This window comes from Vigna angularis, chromosome 1 (genome assembly GCF_016808095.1).
Source record: "Vigna angularis cultivar LongXiaoDou No.4 chromosome 1, ASM1680809v1, whole genome shotgun sequence".
NCBI lineage: Eukaryota > Viridiplantae > Streptophyta > Magnoliopsida > Fabales > Fabaceae > Vigna > Vigna angularis.
The window spans coordinates 62,950,870-62,977,767 of NC_068970.1; the positions used below are offsets into that span (position 1 = coordinate 62,950,870).

General features: G+C 34.6%; 3 protein-coding genes across 3 annotated transcripts; 1 reads left to right on the plus strand and 2 right to left on the minus strand.

Moving 5' to 3' along the window:
• Nucleotides 1-2,511: 2,511 nt before the first annotated feature.
• On the plus strand, nucleotides 2,512-12,511 carry LOC108347434 (uncharacterized). The gene is made up of 22 exons (XM_052878502.1): nucleotides 2,512-3,658; nucleotides 4,894-5,009; nucleotides 5,143-5,351; nucleotides 5,691-5,810; nucleotides 6,121-6,249; nucleotides 6,343-6,468; nucleotides 6,656-6,708; nucleotides 6,792-6,891; nucleotides 6,984-7,101; nucleotides 7,218-7,427; nucleotides 7,533-7,863; nucleotides 8,443-8,536; nucleotides 8,764-8,872; nucleotides 9,042-9,313; nucleotides 9,420-9,547; nucleotides 9,699-9,933; nucleotides 10,547-10,735; nucleotides 10,819-11,108; nucleotides 11,193-11,373; nucleotides 11,444-11,686; nucleotides 11,901-11,986; nucleotides 12,097-12,511. Exons 1-22 carry the CDS (start codon nucleotides 2,817-2,819, stop codon nucleotides 12,242-12,244), a joined length of 4,329 nt encoding a protein of 1,442 aa, XP_052734462.1. The 5' UTR covers nucleotides 2,512-2,816; the 3' UTR covers nucleotides 12,245-12,511.
• Nucleotides 12,512-13,390: 879 nt separating this feature from the next.
• Nucleotides 13,391-14,748, minus strand: LOC108347313 (AP-4 complex subunit sigma). The gene is made up of 4 exons (XM_017586478.2): nucleotides 14,568-14,748; nucleotides 14,101-14,187; nucleotides 13,841-13,909; nucleotides 13,391-13,716 (listed from the first exon to the last, which is right to left on the minus strand). Exons 1-4 carry the CDS (start codon nucleotides 14,706-14,708, stop codon nucleotides 13,582-13,584), a joined length of 432 nt encoding a protein of 143 aa, XP_017441967.1. The 5' UTR covers nucleotides 14,709-14,748; the 3' UTR covers nucleotides 13,391-13,581.
• Nucleotides 14,749-21,328: 6,580 nt separating this feature from the next.
• LOC108347733 (ATP-dependent 6-phosphofructokinase 7) lies at nucleotides 21,329-25,395 on the minus strand. The gene is made up of 13 exons (XM_017587165.2): nucleotides 24,973-25,395; nucleotides 24,766-24,812; nucleotides 24,591-24,630; nucleotides 24,063-24,125; nucleotides 23,848-23,985; nucleotides 23,515-23,673; nucleotides 23,376-23,429; nucleotides 23,176-23,244; nucleotides 22,947-23,076; nucleotides 22,562-22,827; nucleotides 22,136-22,184; nucleotides 21,860-22,014; nucleotides 21,329-21,751 (listed from the first exon to the last, which is right to left on the minus strand). Exons 1-13 carry the CDS (start codon nucleotides 25,072-25,074, stop codon nucleotides 21,605-21,607), a joined length of 1,419 nt encoding a protein of 472 aa, XP_017442654.1. The 5' UTR covers nucleotides 25,075-25,395; the 3' UTR covers nucleotides 21,329-21,604.
• Between the last annotated feature and the right edge of the window lie 1,503 nt (nucleotides 25,396-26,898).

Sequence of the window (26,898 nt, forward strand, 5' to 3'; positions counted from 1 at the left end):
AATTAAGTGAGCTAGTGAACCAACCCGTTTACCCACCACCCGGTTCGAATTTTTCTGACTCGCTAATAAATAAGTCAGGTTGTATTGGCTCACCAACCCGTAGTAGGCCGGGCCGAATTTGAGTGATCCGTTTTGACAACTCTAAGTAAAATAAAACAATATAATAGAAAACAAATGAAGTTATTTTTGATTCAGTTGCATTTTTAATTTCCTCTATCTTAAAAAGTACAATACTTCATAAGAAACACATGAAATAAAACAAAAATAATTGTTCGAGGGTGACTCAGATATAATAAAGAAAAAAAGTGACGAAATTGGAGATATTTGAAGTCCAAATCCTTTTGAATATGTCAGAAGAAGAAATTTCGGTGCCTAATCCATGTGTGTGAAACAATATACGATGCCTTTGGTTTATTTGCCTTCCTACAAGCAAATTATTTCATAGAGCCGTGCAAGAAAAAATTGAAGTTGATGCGTACGAAAAACAAATGTATATCATAAGAGACATGTAAATGTTTAATTTAACTATTTTTTTTCAAGATAAACTTTTTAAAACTTAAATCTATCATAGTTTTTGTTAATCCTAAACGTTTTCCTAATTAAAATAATATTTTACTTATATATATTTTTTATCGATAAATATTAATTGATAATATTTTGTTAATAAGAAAATTAAACTTAAAATTTCTTTCACACTCTCTTCCATATATCATATCCATAAGATAAATTAATTTGTAAAACTGTAATTATTAGATATTGTTTTTATCGAGACATTAATGTATTTAATTTTACTTAATACTTTTACCCTTTCTTAAAGTGTTATAAGAATGAAGTAGTAATAAAGTATTTCTTTCCTATGTATTATAGAAGCCTAAGCTTCTCTTTGTTTTAAGGCGATTTATGTGGCAAAAATGTATTTGTGAACAGGGGTTGAAAAGTATAACTCAACTTACACGGGTTTGCAAAGTCAATTCAATCTAGTTATTTTTTAGTGAGTTAAAAATTTTGTAATCTATCTCGATTTATTATGAATTGATGTGTTATTTATTATGAATTGATGTGTTAGTGGGTTAATTAACTTACCAAACTTTTATCTTCAAAATTTATTTTATATATTTATCATTGCACAACAAAATAGACTAACTTGATTTATTTATTTTTTACAATAATGAAATCAAAATGTTTATCTAATTCTCTAACTATTATCACAAAAATATCAGTTAAAAATTAAAATATCAATATATATAACTTGAAAAACAAATAAATTAAATACTTAAATTATTCAAATACTATTGAACAATATTCTATAAGATCAAATTGTGAGCTTATATAATTATAAGTATTAAACAATTTTAATAAACATTTTATAAAAAATGGTAAAAATACTATTAAAGTGTTGTTGTTATGGGTTATGGGCTAATCTACCTTTAATCCAGTTTAAATTTATTTAATATGTAGATTAAGTGAGTAAACTGATAATAAATCATATTGACATGAATTAAAATTTACTTTTACATCAAATGATGCTTATTTTTTTCTTCTAATTCTTATAAAGAATTCATTTAGATCCCTTATTTTTATTGGGTTAAATCTTTTTTTAGTTTTTAAAAATATCCAATTATATATTTTATTATAAATTGACATTATTGTTAGAATTTATATATAAAATCACTCTACTTAAAAAAATAAAATTAATTTAGAAAACTTATAAGAGAAATGATATAATTGAGTATTTTTTAAATCTAAAATACTAAATAAAATTAGGCATCTAATTGAATTTTTTATGAGAGTTAGAGAACAAGAAAAATGTTAATCCAGAGAATTTTCATTCCATATTACCAATAAAAACACATGGAAGTATATGTATTCACTTTATGATGGTAAAAAATAATAAAATTATTGTTATTACTATAATTATTAAATGAAATATAAATAATTTTTATGATTTTATTATACATAGTTTTTTATTTATTTTTAGGTAATTTTTTTAATTAAAATAATGATTAAAATTTAATGAAACGATCACTTAAATAATAAAATTGGTAAAATAATTTTTTTTATTTAAAAAAGTTTTATTTAGAGAGTTAACTTGAAATGGACACCAAAAATCCTTTATATACAGTTTTCATTATAGATAAAAGAATATATTGAAAAGTAGTGTTACGGTTATCTTTGAAAAAAATATTGATAAATAATTTTTAAATAACAAATATTTTATTAACGCCTAATATTTGGTGTAACTCCCTCTAACTATCACATGTTATTACCAGTTATGATAAGATTTATTTTTCTTCTAAGTGGTTTCCTCATAAGATAAGAATTTGATGTGTAACAAACTTTTTTGTGGAAGAAATGAAGAAGTGTTATGGGCTGGGCTGGGCCGGTGAGCCCAATTCAGTAATGAGCAACTGGTAACGTGAGTAAGAAGAGAAGAGTGAAGTGAAAAGAAGAGAAAAGAAAAGAAGAGAAGAAGAAGCGCACGTGCCATACGTGCGTGCTGTTGCCCCCAGCGTATGTAGTTAGCAGCCACCTGTTGAGTTCAGACGCTTGCCATCGTCCCTTTCCGCATTACTCACTTCTCTTTTCCTACACTAACTTAACTTCTTCTGCTACATTTCCTTTATACCTTCTTTTTTGTTCTTCATTATAATAATATTATAATATATTTTTTTACAGTTTTCTTCTTCAGCCCTTCTTCAGCCCTTCTTCAATCCAATTCACCATTTCATCAAAATCCAAAAACCCTATTCAGTTATTCCCTTTGGAATCGATTTCAACACTTTATACCTCTCAGTGATGAGTTTGCCTCCTTTTTAATGGCTTACACTCTTCACAAACCTCTTTCACATCTAACCACCTTTTCAATACTCTTATACTTCACTTTATCTTTCGCTTCTCAGAATTCGCACCATGGATTCTCGATCCTCGATTCCGATTTCGACGCGCTATTTGGCGACTACACGCCTCCGGCGCCGCCTCCGGCGCCGCCTCCGCCGCCGCCACTGCCTCATCCGCCCTCGCTCACGTGCCAGGAGGGTCTCAATGGGACGGGCTCGCTCGCCACCACATGCGATCTCAATTCGAGTCTGCTTTTCGACGGCGACGTGTACATAGAAGGGAACGGGAGTTTGAACATACTTCCCGGCGTGAATTTGAGTTGCCCCGTGTTGGGGTGCGCGATTTTGATTAACGTGAGTGGCGAATTTAGTTTGCAGAGTGGTGCTGTTATGGTTGCAGGGACGGTGATGGTGGTTTCGCGGAACGCGAGTTTGTTCAGCGGTTCGTTGATAAACGTGACTGGACTGGCCGGGGCGCCGCCGGCGCAGACGAGCGGGACGCCGTCGGGGACGCAGGGGGCGGGAGGAGGGCACGGCGGGAGAGGCGCCACCTGTGTTTCGGATAATACGAAGCTTCCCGATGATGTTTGGGGTGGGGATGCGTACTCGTGGTCGTCGCTGGATAAGCCGTGGAGTTATGGGAGTAAGGGTGGGACGACTAGTAAGGAGGAGAAGTATGGAGGGGAAGGAGGGGGGAGAATTAAGCTTATTGCTGTTGATTCCATTGATGTGTCTGGGGATCTCTTGGCAAATGGAGGAGATGGTGGGATCAAAGGTGGAGGAGGTTCTGGTGGCAGCATTTTTATTAAAGCTCATAGAATGTAATGTCTCGTGTCTGCCTTTCAATCTTGATTTTGCATTTTTAATTGGGTTTTATAAAATCTCTGAAACGTTGGTCTTTAAGGAGCCGAATGACATTGTGATTTATATAGCCTACCTTATGTAGTGGGATGTGGTTTTGTTGTTGATGTTGTCGCAGTATTGTGCTTGGTAGTCAATATAGCCGTAAGTTACTAGGAGTGATTGTATAAGAGAGAAGGTTGAGATTGCATGAAATTTAGAAGAATGGTGAGAATTTCAGCTTAAGGTTTGAGCATGTGTGAAGAAGATTCGTAAAATCTCTCAATTTTGGGATCAAATACTTGGTATCATAATCACTAGAGGCGTAGGAAGTTAGGAAAAACTATTATGAAGGATTTAGAGGTTAATGATTATGTTATAGACATCATCTGTGATAGAATATTATGGTGTTGTTTGATCAGTGTAGCTGATCTCAGCAAATGGTTTGGTTGTCATTGTTGGTAGTCAGTGTCATTGTGATCTCATTCTCGTAGTATGCTGTTGTAACCCTTATTTGTTTTTGCTGAAATACATGTAAATGAGATTGGTGTAGTCTCTTTATTTTTTAATGTTTTTTATTTCTTGTTTTTTGTGCGGAATGCTAAAGAATGTTTGCAGAGTGGTGCAATTATAGTTGAGGTTGTATGAATGGTAGAAAAAATGGTAAAATTTCAGCTGTTGGTTTGTACACGTGAAGATTTGTAGAATCCCCCAATTATGGGAATAGGTTAGATGCAGGTAGTATAATCGCGAGAAGCAGAGGAGTATAAGTATTAAAAAGTATCTAGGGGACAATGACTTGTCTATACTCTACATACGTGATTTATGATATAATGTAATGTTGTTAATTGATATGTGTGGCACACACGTCTCACCTAATGGGAAAAGCCTTGTTGTTCCCAATTGGTGTCACTGTCATTATCAACTGATCTCATAGTATGCTATTGTAGCTGTTACGTAGTTTTGCTGAAATATGTATAAATAAGATTGGTGGAATCTTTTTGTTTTACTGCTTTGTATTTATCTATGTGGTGTGGAATCATAAAGAATGTTTTCAGAGTGATTGCATGCAATTGAGTAGTTTTCGATATGCAAAAACTAACCAAACGTTTCACCACTTTCATGAGCTTCAATTATTCTCTATTTCTGTGTAATTTCAGGTTTCTTGACCTAAATAAAATAGTTTGTAACTATTCATGTCTTCTACCTAGTGCAGGACTGGAACTGGCACAATCAGTGCCACTGGAGGTGGTGGGTTTGCTGGGGGTGGAGGAGGACGAATTTCAATTAATGTCTTCAGCAGACATGACAATACAAAATTCTTCATTCATGGTGTGCTATGATGATTAATGTTTTAGAAAGCAATACTCTTGTCCTAGTTCAATTTAGAGAAAACTCTCAATATTGTTTTGATTTAAGATAAATAAGTGCATACATATGAAGCTTGTTCTATTTTCTTTTGCAGGAGGTATTAGTCTTGGATGTTCCGACAATGCAGGTGCTGCTGGGACATATTATGATGCTGTTCCTCGGAGTCTCACCATTTGCAATTATAACTTTTCTACTCAAACTGATACTCTTCTGTTAGAGTTTCCTAAAGTACCTCTTTGGACAAATGTTTATGTCCAGAATCAGGCAAAAGCATTATTTCCTTTATATTGGAGTCGTGTTCAGGTGATTCAAATACTGATCTCATTGCCAAATGGAATAACTTACTAATATTAAATACAGTTTAAGTTACTTTATTTTGGATGACTACCTATTGCCTTTTATTCTTGGCCAATGTTTTTATGACTTCTCTGTTGGGTGATAAAATATATTTGAAATAATTACCGGGAACTGATAGACAACAGAAAAAGCAAATTTCATATATTTAGTTAATATTAGAACTTTATAAGGAAGTTAGATTGCTTTATTTTAAGAGCTGTTATTGGGTTTTTTAGTTCCATCTTTTGCATAATCACATTTGAGAATTTGAAGGATATCCAAAATACCATTTTTATTAACTTGCAGGTTGGTGGACTCATTCGTTTGACTTATGGTGCTGTTTTAAGCTTTGGGCTTGCTCATTATGGTTCATCAGAGTTTGAGTTAATGGCAGAAGAGCTTCTGATGAGTGACTCTGTAGTCAAGGTAAGTAGAAGTATAAGGCCTCTTTCTCTTGGAACAGTTGTATTTTTTCATTTGGGTTCAGGCACTTTCACAAGCTACTTGCTTCCACTATTGACTTGCTGGGTGCAAACTAAGAACTTCCAATATCGAGTTTGCTATTCATTTCTCTTGTTTCCATTTTTTTTTTCCTTTCAAAAATCATATCTTACAAACTAAATCTGAAAGTTATTAGTTTAGTATTTATATGTATGGGATAGTTTATTTTAAGAAACTGATGATGTCTTCACATTCATGATCTTTTTACCTTTTTTTTTTTTGTTTTTTAAATTAGATATATGGAGCTCTTCGTATGTCTGTCAAGATTCATCTGATGTTGAATTCCAAGATGTATATAGATGCCAATGGTGATCCAATTGTTGCAACATCCTTACTTGAAGCTAGCAACTTGGTAGTTCTGAAGGTTGTCATCCCATTGTATATATTTTCTCGTTTCCAGCTCAACTTTAATTTGAATTGCTTATTCTGAGATGCCAAATCATGTGGCGTTTATCAGGAGTCATCTGTTATTCATTCTAGTGCAAATTTGGGAGTTCATGGGCAAGGATATTTGAACTTGTCTGGGGCTGGAAACTTGATTGAAGCGCAACATCTGGTTTTGTCATTGTTTTATAGTATAAATGTAAGTTAAGGTCTTTCGTGCTCATAGTATATTTGAACTTGTCTGGAGCTGGAAACCTGTATTGTTCCCTGTATATTTGTGACTTGGGATTGTGAAATTTTTAAAATTGATTTACTGACCCTTGAACTGTGGAGCTGTATTATTATATCTGTGCTAATTCATTAACCATCATCTTTGAAACGAAAAGGTTGGACCTGGATCTGTTTTAAGAGGACCTTTAGAGGCTTCTGGTGATAACATGTAAGTTTATGCAGTGCACGATAAGAAAGTTTTGGCACAAATTTCTGTATTGAATATTTTATTTTGTCACTGTAAAATGCCAGGACTCCACAACTCTACTGTGAAGTTGAAAATTGTCCTCTGGAATTGCTACATCCACCTGAAGATTGCAATGTTAATTCCTCACTTGCTTTCACACTTCAGGTTTTTCTTTAGTCCCCATAAAAACTGAAATCCTTATATTGGTCAGATCACTTTGTAAAATGGATAATAGTTGTAATGGGTTTCTACTGCAGATATGTCGTGTTGAAGATGTTTTTGTTGAAGGCATCATAACAGGTTCCGTTGTGCACTTTCACTGGGTTAGAAATGTAGATGTTTCTTATTCAGGAAAAATCAGTGTATCTGGGCTAGGTACTGTCATTTCCTCTAAATGCTTTGCTCCATACTGAATTTCATACATCACTTGATAGTTTGCATTATGTTATGATGTCTTATTAAATTTTTATTGTTATTTCAACCATTTACAGGCTGTACTGGTGGATTAGGTAGGGGAAGGTATATTGAAAATGGAATTGGTGGTGGAGGTGGACATGGAGGATACGGTGGGGATGGATATTACAATGGAAATTTCATTGAAGGTGGCTCCACATATGGGGATGTTGATTTGCCATGTGAGCTTGGCAGTGGCAGTGGAAATAGTAGCTTAGCTGGGGCAACTGCGGGTGGTGGCATCATTGGTAAGATTGAATTAAAATTTAGTTATGACAGAACAAATATTGTTACTCAGCGTTTTTAGGTGAAAGAAAGGGTGATTTTGTCTAATTATTTATTTTCTTTGACAGTGATGGGTTCTCTGGAGCACTTATTGTCAAGTTTGACTTTGAATGGAGCTCTTAGAGCTGATGGAGAGAGCTTTGGAGATGACACAAGAGGGAAGGATGGGGGGGCTACTTCAAGCATTGGTCCTGGTGGTGGTTCTGGTGGAACTGTTCTTTTATTTGTTCAGACTTTGGTACTTGGTGACTATTCTATAATCTCAGCTGGTGGTGGACAAGGTGGTCCTAGCGGTGGTGGGGGTGGAGGTGGTGGAAGAGTTCACTTTCATTGGTCTAATATTCCAGCTGGAGATGAATACATTCCTTTAGCAAGTGGAAAGGGAAGCATTATTACTGGGTTGGTATTATAGCAAAGTATACTTATAATATACTGCTTTTGTTTTAAGCGGCTGTGACTGAAGATTTGTTTGTTTGTCCTAGTTCATGGATTATTTGATTCTTAGAGTTAGAAGCTGGTTTATGATTATTAAATTGGTGTTGCAAATATCATTGCTGGGTGTAGTTTTTTTGGCTTCTGTTGTTCGATAAATCCAAGAGGTCTCTAACCAGAGTGATTTTCTAGTGTTACTCTGTAGATAAATTGATGCATACTTGAATATGTTACCCGAAGGAGAAACTGGGGGTTTTCTTTTTGGTAGGGGATGTGGCTGTAAATTTGAAATCAAAACATTTCACGGTCGTCTGTTGTTGCTCCTTAAATTGAATTGCAAGGATTATGTGTTGTAATATAGACTTTATGCTTTGACTTTTTCATAACTTACATATATTGTCCAGCCGACCTGGACCATACCTTCCAACTCTTTTTTGGGTTTTGGATTGTTTTTACCTAGTGTAAGTCATGGGCATGTGCATTCATGTGTGCTTAAAGTTTCATGTCTCTGGACCTGCTTGGTTGAGTTTTTTTTTCTCATTACAGAGGAGGATTTGGTGGAGGTCAGGGCCTTCCTGGAAAAAATGGATCTGTCAGTGGAACTGCTTGTCCCAGAGGGCTTTATGGTATCTTTTGTGAGGTACATGAACAACCATCCTTTGCAATTTTCAGTAATTATTTATGTAGTTGGAATGAGATTTAAAGGATTAGGTGGCTCGATCATGAACTTGAGTTCTTTGAGATTGTTTTCTGTTACATAATTTTATAAATAAATCGGTGAATTCCTGTTTCATAGTTGAAATGAAATTTTAAAGATCAACTTCTCAGTTGCTTTGTCTTGGTTGCCTGCATTTAACTGTGTTGCAGGAATGCCCTGTTGGTACATATAAAAATGTCACTGGATCTGACAAGGCTCTTTGTCATGATTGTCCATCTCATGAGCTTCCGTACCGTGCCATTTATATTCCTGTTCGAGGTATTTTTAAAAATAAGTTTGTTTTCATCACACCTGAATGGAAGAATAAAGGCCAAGTTATTTAAGTGTGTGCTTTTATTTAGAAGGTTTTCTAATAATCTCATTTTATGATGATAGAATTTATTGCATAAACTTCAATTGATTTGATTTCCCATTTCCTTTTCAAAAGGTGGTGTGGCAGAGACTCCCTGTCCATATAAGTGCTTATCTGATAGATATCACATGCCAAACTGTTATACAGCTTTTGAAGAGTTGGTATACACTTTTGGTGGGCCGTGGCTTTTTGGTCTTCTACTGTTAGGCCTTCTTATCCTGCTTGCTATAGTTCTCAGTTTTGCACGAATGAAATATGTGGCTGGGGATGATTTACCAGCCGTTACACCTGCTCGAAATGACACTCGATTGAATCACTCTTTTCCTTTTCTGGAATCACTGAATGAGGTTCATAACAAACTTCTTCCTTGTGAATCTCATGGACACTCTCCACCTTTGGAACTCGGTTCAATGTTACAATCAAGTTTAACCTTGTGTTTCTGTCTTCTTTCAGATAATGGAAACAAACCGAAATGAGGAATCTCAGAGTCATGTGCACCGGTTGTATTTCCAGGGTCCAAATACATTCAGTGAACCGTGGCATCTACCTCATTGTCCTCCAGAGCAAGTAAAAGATATTGTGTATGCTTCTGTTTCATTAAAATATAGCTGATCCTTATTTAATTTAAATGTATTTAGTATTTTAGTTTTGAACACCCCCTGCAAGAGGCTTTAGTTCATGATATGCCTTAAAGTTGAGCTTTTTAAATATTAAGTATATCACCTATTGCAGATATGAAGATGCCTTCAATAGATTTGTGGATGACATCAATAGTTTAGCCACTTATCACTGGTGGGAAGGGTCTATTTATAGTATCCTTTGCATCATTGCATATCCCCTTGCTTGGTCATGGCTTCAGAGGTGTCGTCGAAATAAATTACAGAAACTTCGAGAATTTGTTCGATCAGAATATGATCACGCATGCTTGCGCTCTTGCCGTTCTCGAGCACTCTATGAAGGGCTGAAGGTACTTCGTATTTAATTTTATGAATTTTTTTCCTTACCTTAAGTGGGACTCTGCGGTCCTTGCATACTAAGTTATGTTGCAGCTCATTCATGCCCTGCTGAACTTAATCTGCAATGTGTTCATATAATTTAAAATATCTGTAAGCTAAACATGTTTCCTTTATAATACGTTAGTTGACCTGGTGATAGAACTGGATCAGTGTTTATAAACAGAAACCATTTGTCCCTGGATCTGTATCAATGAGATAGAAGATCAGGGATGAGGGGAATATGGATATGCTGTATTACAAAACTCTTGGAGCCTTCTAGGTGTTCAAGTCTTTGAGAGACCAGAATTTTCTCTACCAAATTCCAGTCCAAAACCGAAACACTCCTCACTATCATTTCCCTCCTACTAATTATACTGTTCAACTTATGGTTCTAATTAACTATGTTGATGCATGTTTTCCAGGATATCTAAAACTTGTTTTTTTTCATGGACGTTTTTGTTTGTTAATTTTAACATGTTTGATTCTTCAGTTGTTTTTACCTTATTCTCTCTCTGTCAAATGCAGGGATTTTTATTTATTAAAAATTAGAATCTGTCAATGGTTAGTTACTCTGTCATGTTACAGGTAGCTGCAACATCTGATTTGATGCTGGCATATCTGGACTTCTTTCTTGGTGGGGATGAGAAAAGACCTGATCTGCCTCCTCGTCTTTGTCAAAGATTTCCCATGTCTATCATTTTTGGAGGAGATGGAAGTTACACGAGTCCTTTCTCTCTTCTTAGTGATAATATTCTTACTAGCATCATGAGTCAGGTTTGCTCAACTTAGAACTTAGCCTTTTTTGTGAAATCCTGAGCGTTTATTTTGTTGGCTGATTATGTTTTTCTGCTCCCTAGGCTGTTCCACCAACTATATGGTATCGATTAGTGGCTGGTCTTAATGCCCAATTACGCCTGGTTCGCCGTGGACATCTAAAAATAACTTTTGGCCCTGTTATCAGCTGGCTTGATATATATGCTAACCCTAAGTTGGTTGCATATGGGGTACGTGTTGATCTTGCATGGTTTCAGCCTACAGCATCGGGATATTGCCAATTTGGAATCGTCGTATATGCTATCGAGAATGAAAGCATGTCCTCATCATGCGAAGGTTATGATGATTCAAGAATAACTGAGAAGCAAACATGGTAATACTATAACTTATTATTTATCTTGTTGATAATTTTATGAAACTTAAAATTATTTTCTAAGGAATGCTTTGTTATGTGCAGTTTACTTTCAAGTCCCAGAAACCCAGTGCATCGCATGACAAGCAATGAACACCTGATGATGCCTAGAAGGATGTCTGGTGGCATATTGCATGCTAAAAGCCTAAGAACACTTAAAGAGAAGAAAACTGTATACTATCCGTTTGCTTTTATTATTTATAATACAAAGCCTTTGGGTCATCAGGTATTAAAATATTTCCCTTGTCAACTGCATGTTATCCCTGAGACGATTTCTAACTCTCGTTTTATTGCAGGATCTAGTTGGTCTGGTTATCTCTATACTTCTGCTGGGAGATTTTATCTTAGTATTGCTCACCTTACTTCAGATGTACTCACTTTCGCTGTTGAGCTTCTTCTTAGTTTTATTTGTCCTCCCTCTTGGTGTCCTATTTCCATTTCCATCTGGAATCAGTGCTTTGTTTAGTCAGGGACCTAAGCGATCAGCTGGGCTTGCTCGACTCTATGCTTTGTGGAATCTAATGTCATTAGTCAACGTTGTAAGTTGTGCTAAACTGTACCTGATTCTAACTAGTTTTTAACGTGAAACAATAGTTCGAAGTGTAACCACTATTGAATTGTTTAGTTTACCTGCATTCTAAGAGTGTACTACATAGTTTTCGTTGTATTTCAATTTCATTCAAAGTGGTGTCAAATAGGCTCTCAAGTATTTGTTTAGATCTTTGACAATAAATTGGGGTCTCTTTGAAACAGGTAGTTGCTTTCTTTTGTGGATTTATACATTATACAATTCATTCTCATAACAAGCTTTCTACCTTTCAATCCTGGAGTTTTAGCATGTAAGTAGCTGTTATATTTTTTTCATTAACAATAATTTTAGCAGATACACAGATTTGTTTTCTGTCCCTATTTGACACTTTTGCTTATGTGTTATGCTGGGTCATTTCAGGGATGAAAGTGAATGGTGGATTCTTCCTTCTGGTCTGGCCCTCTGTAAAATTATTCAAGCGCGCCTTGTTGATTGTCATGTGGCCAACCAGGAAATACAAGATCCCTCATTGTATAGTAGTGACACTAACGTATTCTGGAATTCTTGAGAGTTTTACTATTTTGCTTTCTTTTTGTATTTATTAAAGTGTAAAGCTTAAATGGGTGGGAGCAGTCACTAAGTGACACTGTAAATTTTATAAACGTTAGGAAAAGATTCAGTAAAATGTGTCGTATGGAATGGGTTGGTTATATTGTCTTTGATGATCAGTTACTATAGCTGTACAATTGAGAATAATTCAAGGCTTCAGCCATTCTGTAAGGGTTGGCGACTATGTCAAAATATGCATCTGACATCTGTGATCTCATTTTAGTTATACCTAGACTGGAAGTTTAAAGATGATATTGTAGATTAACATAGAGCATTGCAAATTACATTATGAACAATTCAAAAATTATCCATTCAACAACTGACAGTTTATTAGGAGAAGCGGAAATTTGATGAGAAACAAGGAAACATAATCTCAGGATATAGAGCAAAAAGTCAATAGCATTGTGTATCATCCACATCAAAGACGTTTTTTCTAAGATAAGATTTATTAAGTTTCTTGCTTTTTAATAAATTACTGGTGAAAATGTTTCTAACATTTCTCTTTTAATATATGATCACACAAGTATTGGGTTGGAATAACAGACATGTATGTTAGAGCTTACAGCCTTCTCATTCACTTCATTTACATTCAATGTGTACTTAGCATAGTCTTTAAAAATACAATTAATCATGATTTACATTAAATGTACCAAGCCAAGTTAGGGAAACTTTCTATTCTCTGTATACAAAATGTCACAAACTTGTGGAACACATTTTGCGGTCATCAAGGAATATAAATCATCAAACACGATAGTGCACATGCACATTGTTTTGGCTCGAGGAAATTCCAATCTCTATATATGTGTGTGTGACCGCGCGTGTTACGATAAAATTACATGAACATATTGTATAAGAAGTCGGGTGCTTTTGACGTCACATAGTGATGTATAATAGTTGAGGCAAACCAATTACTTGGAAAAAAATATGTATGAAGCTGATTTATTGATTAAAACAAATAAAAGTTTCAGCTTGAATTTATCTTGTATAAGTATATGAAACTTAAACTGTAAAGACAATTCCATCCGACTTTCGGTTAGCAAGTAAGCAACTTCTGAATTCAGAGTATTGATTACATTAAGTAACATTCAAATGTTTTTGACCCTTTGAGAACATGATCAATAGTCAATTCATTACAATCAAGGAGGGAGAAAACTAACATGAAAAAAAAATTGTTGTTTTTATAGATAAAGAAATTTGGAGATTAACTATTGTAATTCACTTTATTGTACGCTTAAAATAATTGCAAAAGAACCAATATTAATATAAAAATTACCAGGAGTGCTTCTTTTGTTTCTCTTATGAATTTTTATCCACAAGTTGAATTGGAGTCAGGATACTTGCTTTGTTTGTCTCCACAATGCAACCATTCATGACCATTTCCTCCAACATAAAATGAACCTTCTCTAAATGAAACATGATATCTAGTTCACACTGCAAATTTAAGTGCAGACAAGAAATGTGGAAGCTAAAATCAGGAAATGGAAGGAAGAAAATACATTTGGAAAGTATGGCAGGGAGAGAAAAAACGTAAATCTCCAATTCCAGCGGTACTTACCACATTGCCAAAGTGTCGATCCATTGTTTCGACCAAAAGATGTATAAACTCCAAAATTGCAAGCTCGTTCTGCAAAATCATTCACAGAAGGAATAATGAACAATCTAATAGAACCAGGTTTCCAGATGATATCATATTTATATACCAAAATTTATACGTTTTAACTTTGTTGAAGCCACGAGCACTTGTAAGAAAGAACATCTTTAAACCTTGTTTGAATCAATTCAGAATGGAAAATACTAAAAAATAACTTGATTTACCTCGTCATTATCGACTCCAACCAGGAAAAACAAGGATGCATAGCGTCTATACACAATTTTATAGTTGCGATGCTCAACAAATGAACACTGTCCATAACGAAAATGCATCAGCTACAACAACTATGTAAATCAATTGTACAGATGAAACATGTAAGAAAGTAAAACTAAAGTCATAGTGACAATAACATATAGTAACCCATAAAGCTAAATATACTTGTAATATTTCTGAATATAAAATCTTTATATTAACACATCAAAATACCATTGAATGTAACTAATCAGAATAAATAATACATACAGTATTGCAAACATGATTTCTTGTTAATTGACATCCATTACATTGCCAATCGAAGCGATTGAATCCTAAAAACTAAGAAAATTGTTAAAGAAATTGTCATATTGTTAAATTACGTGTGATCTTAAGATGCATGAAAACGCAGAAAAGAGAGAAGGAAACAAGAACATACCTGGTAATCACTACGGGCGAGGCATTTCCGAACAATTTCGCCTTCCAGGGTTCGCCTTTCTTCCAGAGTGAGATACTCATAATACTGTGCAAGACGAGTCTGTCCTTGCTTGTTCACCATTAACACGAATCTGATACCCATTCCAACGGTTCTTGACAAACACACTCACCTAATGCATTAATCTTTCTCTTTTTTCTTCTCACGAAATATTAATCTATTGGAGAAATTTAATCCACAAAGTAATTTTATTTTTGTCGATTTTTCTATTTTTGCAATTTTTATTTTAATATAAAAGTTTTATGATTTTCGCATTCTCATCACTATTTTATTTAGTTGTTTGTATAAGTATATATATGTATATTTCTGATATAAAAAATTAATAATTATATTTATTCTCAGAAACTTATTGAAAAACTTGAATTTTAATTTTAATGTCATATCAGACTTATATATTAATCATATGATTCACTATATATATCTGAAGCTACTCAATGAAGTTACTCTATAAAAATTCACATGTAATACTATTTCGTAAAAACTATTGAATCTTCTCCTTCAAATGCTAAATCAATTATATATTGATAGCGTCCTCCTCGAGCTAGGTTGGGCCAAAGCACGAAGATGAAGCTATGGAGGTGGAATTTGTGCGGAAGCGATGAATATGGTGGTGGGCTCACAATTTTGGTGAGTATTTGTGGTAGGATGGAGGTGTTTGATGGATCTCCGGAGAGGTTGGGCCAACTCTAGAGAAGGGTGGTTAGAGGGACCTCATGGGATGCTCTAGCCTTGACTTGAGACAAGATATGTTTGCACACATTTTGGCATAATAACATTCAAATTCATCAAGTGATTTTACAAGGAAGGAGACCCTTCTATTTATAGAGAAAGGTGTCTCCAAAGTAGACAAGAAACCCTAAAAACTATCCACTCTTAAAGAGACATGTGGCAATCCTCTTTTACAAAGTTTCTCCACTCTTAGAGTGCCATGTGGCAATCCACTTTTGTAAAGTCTTCTCCACTCATGTGGTAATCCACTTTTGCAAAGTTCCTCCACTCTTAAAGTGCCATGTGACAATCCACTTTTGCAAGAGCTTTCCACTCTTAGAGTGACATGTGGCAATCCACTTTAGGAAGAGTTTCTCCACTTGGAAAGTGACACATGGCCACTTCCTTTTTAAGAAGTGTCTTCACTAAGAGCTTGCCATGTGGCCATCATGTCCCATGGTGGGACACACTCTTTAAAAATAAGATTACAAACCATACAATACTTAGCCCTTAATACAAGGCCTAAAATTAAATACTATACTATTTGACCCTTAATACAAGGTCTAAAATACACACAATTTTACCATGGCTAGGGCATATGCCATCATACCCTCCCTCTTAAAAAGGATTTGTCCTCAAATCTTTAAGTTTCTTCAAAAACTCTCTTCTTCATATTGATCAACTTATGTATCAACAAAACCCTCCGGGGTCAAATAACTTTCTGCAAAAAACAAGAGATAAAGTAAGTGTTATTAGAATAATCAACCCAATTATGTATTTTCCCTTTAAGTCCCGACTTATCTTGTGTTGAATGCATATGCATTTGGAGTGACTTCCTTTTTTACCACCAAGTCTCATTTGGTCTTGTCTTTCCAATCTACTAAAGGAAGATGGAAAGAATACCCCTTTTGAATCTTCACACAAGCTTGTGGCCCTTAACATGAAGGCTCTTTTGTTGGGACACTCATTGGACATGTGTGTATTGCTTTGACACTCTGAACATTTGATTTTGTATATGTTAATGTCATCTCTTTCCTTTTCTCTCTTATTTTTCATTTGTACTTGGTCTATTTCAACTTGAGATGGTGTGAGAGGATGAAGTACAAACTTTCTATCTTTATGGTTGAAGGTTATCTCATTGGTACGACCATGATGTATGGTTTCCTTTTCAAAAAGCCAAGGCCTTCCTAACAAGATGTGACAAACTTCCATAGGTACTATGTCACATAGCACACTATCTTCATAATTCCCTATGGAAAACTTAACCTTCACTTGTTGATTAACTATCATGTCTTCACCATCATTAAGCCATTGAAGTTTGTAAGGTTGGGGGTGAGGCAATATAGTTAAGGCTAACTTTTCAACCAACCTAGTGCTACAACAATTGCAACATGAGCCACTATCCACAATAAGAGAACACGTGTTTTCTAAAACTTGACATCTTGTATGAAAGATGTTCTCTCTTTGGGTTTGGACTTGGGGACTAGGTTGATTCTTCAAAACTCTTCTCATCATGAGGAGATCTCCCTCGCATGGGTAGGAATCTTCTCCTTCACTCTCATCCTTACTTGTGTCTTTCTCCTCCTCCTCTTCACTACTATATGAGTCAACATCCCTCAAGATTATGGTCCTTTTAGTGGGGCATTGTGATGCCATATGACCTCTACCTTGACATTTAAAACATTTAATTTCACTAGTACGAGTGTGTAATGATGTTCCCTCCCTTGATCTATCTTTTTCTTTCTCCTTCCATAGATTCCTAGAGGGTTCCTCTTCCATCACTTGCTTACCTTCCCTCCTATAGTCTTTCTTAACACTAGAGTTAAAGTGGTTAATTTTCAAACCTTTTCTCAAATGTTGTTGCTCAACTTTTATGCAAATTTGTATCAAATCATTGAGATCTTGATAGGGCAACAATTCCACTCTATCTCTAATATCAAGATTAAGACCACTTAGAAATCTAGAAATTGTGGTTCCTTCTTCTTCCCTAATTCCCGCCCTCATCATGTAGAGTTCCATCTTTTGCCTATACTCTTCCACACTCATGGTTCTTTGTTGGAGCCTTTGGAGTTTATCCATAAGCTCTCTATGGTAGTAGGAAGGTATGTGTCTTCTTCTTAGAGCACTCTTCAAGTCATTCCAATATTGGACTTGAGGGGAATTGGAGAGTCTTCTTTCTCTCACTAGGGCAGTCCACCAATACATGGCATTCCCTTGAAAGCTTAAGGTGGCTAGGGAAACTTTCCTTTCCTCTATTATTTGATGACACTCAAAAAGTTGTTCTACTTTCATTTCCCAATCTAGGTATGCCTCAACATCTTCTTTCCCATGGAAATGATGAAGGTCTATCCTAATCTCTCTTGGTGGTTGTTCACTCTCCCTTCTATACCTTCTAGGTGGAGGATGTTGGTAGAATTGTGCAGCAGTCCTACTATCTTGTTCAGGGTATGTGTTTTCTGTGGGAGTTTTTGAACTTCTCCTTGAGTGACTCCTACTCCTACTTTTCTTTATCTCTTCTTGGACCTTTTCTTGTTTTTGGGTTAGAACTCTAAGTTCTTCTTCTAAGGTTTCAAGATATTGTTCTCTTTCAACTCTTTCTTTTTCTCTCAAAATGGATTCTTGCTTTTGCCAAAGTTTTAGTGATTTTAGTTCCTTGGCCATTTGTTCTAAATTTGGTTGGGCCTCTTCACTATAATCACTATCAATTTGGTAAGAAGGTTCCTTAGACATTCTTAAAAAAAAATTCAAAATATGTAATGCACACACAAACTTGTATTTCAAAAGTAAATTCCTTTAGAGATTTAAGGAGGCAAAATAATCTCAAGTTCACTTCCAGGAAAGAGAGGAGAATCACTAAGGATCACTTAAAATCCAAGCCTTTCCTAGCCAAAGTTTACCTCAAGTTCTCTTGCACCAAACTTCTCAAATGGAATTAGGTTTGATACACAAGTAGACACACAATAAATTATAAGCAGTTAAAGACAACAATTAAACTAGACTATGCGGCCTAATGGTAAAGTTAGAAGGCACTTTGGAACCTTCAAACTTTAACCAACTAAAAACGTTTTCAATATGGTTTACAAGTCTTTGTTAGGATATGGGATTGAGTATCACAGACTACCCCAAGATACCTAACAAGGTTATGAGTTACAAATCCAAAAGCAATACAATTTTACAACTCAAAAATGCGTAATACAAATAAATAATGTGTGTTCCTCTCTAAAGTGTTTCACTCCTTTTCTTCTTGTCTCTTCCTCAAGGTTTCAAGGTCCATAGAGGTCTCCGATCACCCAATATACTATGTCCAATTTCGTTTTTCCTCCAAAGAATATCCTACAGCAAATATCAAACCAAATCCGAAAGGTAGGAATCCAAAGAGAATGCAAATCAAGGGCCAATTTGAACAATAGCTCTTCAAAAGGAGTTATGTTGAGACAAAACAGAGAGTAATGAACAAGACAATCAAGAAAATAAAGCTTAAAAAAACGAAGGCTAGGCACTCAAAAGAATTACCTAAAGAAAGGCACTAGAATAGATGAACAAAACAAAAAAACAATTAGAATAGAGAATTATTACTTCTTATCTTTACAAACACTGAGCTAATGGTGCACTATAAGCAGAGACAATATTTTGTCAAAAGTGTCATGTCCAAGTCTCATATCCAAGGGTCATGTCCAAGTGTCATGTCAAGGTATTATGTCCAAGTATCATCTCCAAGTGTCATGGTAAAGTCTCATGTCAAAGTCTCAAGTCAAAGTAACTTTTTTTTTTTTCACTTTTGCTTTTGCTTGTACTTTTACTTTTTTTTTTTTTACTTTGGCTTTTTACTTTTGTCTACACTTTTGTTTTTCAACACAAATTAGATCTGGACAATTTGTTTGGGTAGCTCAAAGTTCATGACTCAAAGAAAAAAAATGGAAGAAATCTTACTAGAATCAAAAATAGAGCATGAAACTCAAAGAAACACAAGAGAAACTTAACTCTAAGAACTTGACAATGATCTAATGACAAGCATGAACTCAAATATGAAATAAAAAAGCACTCAAATGGATGTATATACTGTAATTTCGAAATCCCAATGGGACATATTTTTTTATGATTTTTGCAAAGCCCGAACTAAGAGAAAATGACATAAAAATGACTACACATGACTCTAGACAACATGGATGGAATTAAAAATAAAAAATAACCCAAAAATGACATTAAAACAGAACCAAATATATGAAGAAAGACTCAAAAAAAATATAAAAGCACGCCACAACACATGTATATGGAAACTTAGTGGTAAAAACCGAATGGTTCCGCAAAAGAACAAACTAGAACCATAAAAATAACATATATGGATGTAAACAATGGAAGACAATAAAGAACAACACAATAACAACAAGAAATACAAAAAGATAGGTAAAGGACCAAGATACTTAGCTCTTGTAGACCCAAAGCTCTTGATACCAAATGATAGCGTCCTCCTCGAGCTAGGTTGGGCCAAAGCACGAAGATGAAGCTATGGAGGTGGAATTTGTGCGGAAGCGATGAATATGGTGGTGGGCTCACAATTTTGGTGAGTATTTGTGGTAGGATGGAGGTGTTTGATGGATCTCCGGAGAGGTTGGGCCAACTCTAGAGAAGGGTGGTTAGAGGGACCTCATGTGATGCTCTAGCCTTGACTTGAGACAAGATATGTTTGCACACATTTTGGCATAATAACATTCAAATTCATCAAGTGATTTTACAAGGAAGGAGACCCTTCTATTTATAGAGAAAGGTGTCTCCAAAGTAGACAAGAAACCCTAAAAACTATCCACTCTTAAAGAGACATGTGGCAATCCTCTTTTACAAAGTTTCTCCACTCTTAGAGTGCCATGTGGCAATCCACTTTTGTAAAGTCTTCTCCACTCATGTGGTAATCCACTTTTGCAAAGTTCCTCCACTCTTAAAGTGCCATGTGACAATCCACTTTTGCAAGAGCTTTCCACTCTTAGAGTGACATGTGGCAATCCACTTTAGGAAGAGTTTCTCCACTTGGAAAGTGACACATGGCCACTTCCTTTTTAAGAAGTGTCTTCACTAAGAGCTTGCCATGTGGCCATCATGTCCCATGGTGGGACACACTCTTTAAAAATAAGATTACAAACCATACAATACTTAGCCCTTAATACAAGGCCTAAAATTAAATACTATACTATTTGACCCTTAATACAAGGTCTAAAATACACACAATTTTACCATGGCTAGGGCATATGCCATCATATATAGTCGGTAAATAAACTTAACAACTAATAGATAATTTATTTTCCTTAATCAAAATCTCGAGTTATAATTTTAGATATAGTAAAAGCTTATCAGAATCACCCTGACATTTCTAATTCAAATAGGAATATTTCTAATGGAACATCGTATTCTAAATTGAAGAAATTTAATTGGTCAACTAACGTAAAATGAAATTAGGTAAATATAAATCCTCTTAATAAGCCTATTTTCTCTACCTTGACTACAACAACATCCTTCTTGAACTATCAATCTTTCATTCAAAGTGCTTACAAATTGACTTTTGTAGCAAAGACAAATGTAATGTAAACAAAACTCAATCTTGAAAGTCATGATCATGATGATGATGATAGTTGAACTATGAACATACATTGAATTCTTGTGGAAATTGGTGTTGGTAATTTACTTGACAAAGGGGTTCTATACATGTTATCAGTTTACACGGTTTCTAATATCTACTTTTAATCTCTTATAATTAAAAGTGATTATTTTAATCTCTCGTAATTAAAAGTGATTATTTTCATCTGCTAATTTAGAAATAAACAACTTTTAGTCCACATCGGCGACCTAAACAATTACAAAACATTCAAAGACCATCGAGTTATTTTTCCAAAGTGAATAAAAGAATATTAAAGCTTTTGAGTTTCTCTTTTCAACCCGTTTACCCAATACTACATAGATTCACCGCATGTTCAAGGTTCAACGTTGAAGCATTCAACGCACGCGTATATGAACTACTTGTAAAAATAACCACCACATTATTCGTTGGGACTTAGGATATATTCTAATTACAATGCATAATAAAAGAATAATACAATGAATATATTCAAGCTTTCCACGGCCATCTTTTTTTGGACATGGAAGAGGAAAAAGAAAACTCAAATATGTTCTACTTACAATGCAAGATATGAAACAGGAAACGAATATAGTAACATGATGTACATAGCAGGTGAAAAATGTTGTTGACTTCTTTCTGAGCCAAATGGTTATTTGAACGAATGGTCTTACTGCTGCTCCCCGGTTGGTTCCTCTTCCCTCTTTTCTTCAGCGGCAATCTTGGAAACCGTAAAGCTGGGTTGATTTGTTGAAGACAAAAGCCTTGCCCACATTCTATCAGTTATCACTACTTTGTTCTGGCCCTCGATGATTCTCTGCATTACAAGTTAATTCTCTTCAAAACTAGCTTTATGGAAAAGTTTAATAAATTCATTATGTTTTTAAGAAATTAATCATATCTATGCTGCAGAAGCACAACTCACATAAAAGGGTATGTACGTTTGCCTTCCATTGACAAGCCCACTGGTAAAGCCAGTGTAACCGGCCATGGCTCCATGAACAGCACTTTGAGCAAGAAGAGTGCAGTACACGTTGTCAGAAGCATTGCTTGGAACAGCTCGGATCATATATGTTGGATCTGCCACAGTAAAAAATTGTGCAATGTTTGGTATTTCCTCCTTTTAGTATGCATACATAAATATTCTTGCACAAACATATACACATGCATATATAGGTATTTAGTTTTTATGTTCGCAAACCTATATATTTCAGATTTATGTGCATTATCTTCAGCCTGGAAAAATGTTCCTGCAAGATCAAAGATTCAACATGCTTAATATAAGCGGTGGAGAACATCTGCATAAATAATTTCTTCAGTTATAAAATAGCTGTCTGTGAGAAGTAAAGCATATTTTTGTCACAGTACACATCCATCAGGGATCATGTGTCCCCCACGAGATCCTTCAAGACTGTCACTTTTTGAGATTCTCATAAACCAAATGCAAATGGGAGTCATTCTTTAGAACAACTTTTTCAAGGTTTCACAAAGAAATCATCAATTGAAAACCAAAATCTGAACTTTGTTTCAAACTTAGCCAAATCAGAATCTGAAATAAAGAAGAATCAAGAGGATAACGCAGTCAAAAGTCACATTTGAGATATCCAGAATAGAAAACAATCGACACCTTTATCTTTTGGGATATCCATAGCCCGACATCTTGGAGAAGTTTGTTGCCAGAAGCATCCTGTTTCTGCAAGGATTGCATGCTCTCAGAAACAAGTTCCTGTCCTGCCCCTTCAGCAATCACAATAACCATGTGGCCATTTTCTTTCAGTCTTCTCTCTACAAACTCAAAAAGTCCTCCTGGACCTTCAAGGTGGAAGGGTGACTCTGGAATCAAGCAACAGTCCACATCCCTACTGGCCAGAGTAGCATACATTGCAATAAACCCTGCACCATGAATCCACAATAAAGCATACAAGAACGGGAAGTTGGATTTGATAATTATTACATCAAGAAAAGAACTTAAATGGTACGTTATATCCCATGCCAATCTACAAGACTCTTACCGCTATACCGGCCCATCAGCTTGACAACACCTATGCCATTTTCACCACTTTCAGCCTCAACATGTGCTGCATTTATAGCGCGTTGAGCCTCCTCAACAGCTGTGTCAAAGCCGAAGGACTTATCAATAACCTATTGAGCAAGAGACAACATAAAACCATTTTACAAGTTAATGATGCTAATGGATTCTGAGAAATAACTACAAGAGTTGCTATCCACCAAGAGATATACCGGGATGTCATTATCTATGGTTTTCGGGATTCCTACAACTGCAACTTTAAGATGTCGCCTTCTAATTTCCTGCGCGGATAATCAGGATGCGTTGTTAATAAATTGCTACTTTCATGAAATCAATTTCATAATCACAGATGTCAAATGTAAAATATCAACATTCAATAGTGTAATTTCCTTATCATTCAAGGTGTATATACCTCAAAAATCCTATCTGCACCTCTCTGAGTACCATCTCCCCCAATTATGTAAACCTGAAATTGCTCGAATTATTAGACTGATATTACTAGATTCAAAGTGAAGTTATATATGTCGTAATTGAGAGAATGAGGCACATACCTGATTAATTCCCCGATCTTGAATACTGTCAACTATCTTAGTGGTGTCATGTCCACCTCTTGATGAACCAAGGATAGTTCCCCCACGCTTGTGTATATCATTCACGCTTTTAGGAGTTAGAGCTATAGTATTGTGAGCATAGAAACCCTTGTATCCTCCCTTCAAATCACAGTATCTTTCAGTTAACGAGACTAATACAAATCAAACGATTAGAATTATTGTAAATTTGTTCTATCAGAATTAAGGAGTGCATTTGAATTTACATTCGTTGCCTTTCTAATCAACAGGAGAAAATGAGTTTGTTTGGAATATCATCAAAACTATTACACTTACATTGATTCCCAAAATTTTCTTGACACCATACATGTGATATAGTGCACATACTAGTTCCCTAATCACGGTGTTTAGCCCAGGACATAGACCACCACATGTCACAATTGCAGCCTGAACATCATCTGAGTCGAAATACACCTGGATATCCACCATCATACGCTCATAAATACAAAAATGGCACCTCCAAAGATAAAGCCACACACACCAAAACATACCTTTTGACGAGGTCCGGCACGCCGAAAATGTACACCTCTTGGACTATCTTTATTAGCAATTATCTGTCATGACATAAAGTAATGCACTGGTGTTAAATTGCAACAACCAACTTGTACCAGAACCTCTCGTGCTATCATTTTCCAATTCAATTTAAACCAGTCCAACCGTGCTCCCATGATGTCCATTACTAGCATGGAGAAAACGTGAATTAGATACGAGATGCGTTTTATACTCTATTTACATGGTGGTTACTTTTCTTTTCTGTTTTTTCCTTTCGATAACTAGGATCCGATGACGTTTCGTATTCGGAGAAATCGTGAATTCTCGAGATATACGTGTACTCATAAAGACGCAGGTTTAGTTTATTATTATTATATTATTATTATAATAAAAATATTATTTATAAGATTCCCGAGACATAATATTTTCAAATCAGAGCCCCTTTGGTTAATGCGTGATAAAATAGTCCAAAAAAAGAGAAGGAAAATTCACCGGAAAAAACAATATATAACATAATAAAATCTAACCTTCTGCGGAACACTATCATCGACGTGAACGAAATACTGCCTGAGAAGTGGCAAGTAAATTAAAATTGTGAGACAAAAAGTAAGCGTAAACAAGCATAATAAGAAAAAGCAAAAAAAAAAAAAAGGTAGAAGAAAGAAGAGATAGACTTATTTTTCACATCGATATGAAACTTACTTGACAACTGAGTAAGCAGGATTGATCTGCAAAGGATTAGTATATGTCTGCGAGAGAGTTACAGAAAAATGATACATTAATGGAGTAATTAAGTAGATAAAGTTACAGAGAGAGATGAAGAGAAAGAGAAAAAGGCTATGCGGTGGAGAAGAAGCACTTTTTGAGAGGGCGTAGGAGAAAGGTAAAAAGTGGTGAACGACGACGTACTGGCAAGTCAGGGATGTAATCAGCCATATGTGGAACATCTTCCAAGACATAACCTGCGGTGCCTCTAACGATCTTAGGCTTTGAATTCGGTGAGGAACCCATGATGTTGTTGTAACGGTAGGGAGAGAGGCGAAAAGAGGTTGTGTTATTGTGATTGAGGAAAGAAAATGATGCGTGGAATTAAGGTGGATCAGAGAAAGGTGGTGTTGCTTATTTATAGTAAAGGGTGTGGTGCTTCACCAATGCAAAATGTGGAAGGAAGGAAGGAAGGAAGGAACGAGTGATAATAACGAAACAGAAATACAATAAATAAGGAATGAATATAGAGAGTGCCCTCCAAAAGGGGTTCCCCGAAACTTAGGGCAGCTTTTGGTTTATCAAGTTCGTGATTTCACGGTTGAAAAGCAAAAAGAGAAACTCAAATGCTTTCCAAAGTCTACGCTTTGACGCAGAGATGCAAATGGTATAGAGTCCAACAGCTTCATCTTTCGGAGAACTTTCCACCATTCAACTAAATTCAACACACTAACTTTTACACACAACATTACACAAATCACCCAAAATATTCATTACACAAATTTCTTCACATATTTACAGTATTTGTTGTCTTTTAAAGTTTTTATAAATTTTTCTTTTAAATCTCACGTAAACTAGATATATACTTATAATAGATAGATGTACATTTTATAAATAAGTTTTGTAATATTAAATTAAATTTAAAGATTAATATATTATTTCATCCGCTATTAAATACGAATAATTTTGTAGAATTAAATTAATTTACTCTTAACAAATAAATGTAAAGATATTATGTGTATCAAAGTATCATTTCTCTTACTCAAAAAGAGTAACATGACACATTAACATTTATTTGACACAAAAATAAAATAGTCTTAAAATTGTAAAAATTTTAAAAAGAAAATTAAAAAATAAGAAAATATAATATCAAATGAAAGTAAACAATTATGTGTTTCAAAGTATCATTTCTTTTTTCTTATATTACAACTTGGTATTCCTAAAATATTAAAAAATGTTTTTGTAATACTTTTTAAATTATTACAAATAACTAATGTAAAAATAAAAATTAATTTTGAGTAAAATTTTACGGAATCTAGAAAGATTTCAATCTAACTACTCTACTATACAGGACGGACTGATCCTGAACCAATTTGTTTTTTCTTCCCCGCCGGTTCCTGTGCGGGGTTTTCTAAATTTAATGTAATAGTATAAAAATAGAAAGTTTAGATAGTAAATATATTTAACTGATTAAATTTTTTTGAGTTTACTAAATAGCATATGTATAAATACATTAAAATTTTAAAGAATATTAAACAGTTTAGAGAATATTACAAAATTGTTGACTCTTATAATCTGCCTCTTGCTTCTCAATGATAGCCAATCAAACCATTTATAGAATATTTTTTTTAGATAAATAAAATAAGAATATTTATATACAAAATTCCAGAAACCTTTCACAATTTTTAGAGTGCATTTGTTAAGTGTAATAAAAAATTGTTTGAATCAGTCAAAAGAAATTATACTGAATATTAGTGCAGTCATAGAAAAGGTGTGTAGGGGAGGCACCGTTCTTTTAAGAGTCATTATTACCTTTCAATTTAATTTGTTTGTATGGACCAAACTATAAGCCTTCTTTGACAAAGAAAAGAAAAAAAAGAAATATATAAGTAGGAAAAGAACAAAATATACAAGAACTATGATAAGAATATTAGTTATTTGGTTTAAGAAAAATAAAAAGAAAACTAGAAACAAAATTATGAAGTTTGATTTCAAAGACAGCTAAATAAATGTTTCGTAAAAGTTCATTTGTCTTTATATACAAAATGAATATCAATTTTTTTATACTCGTAAATTGAGATAACTTGGATTGTTTATAAATAATTTTATTAATTAGAAAATTTAAGATTG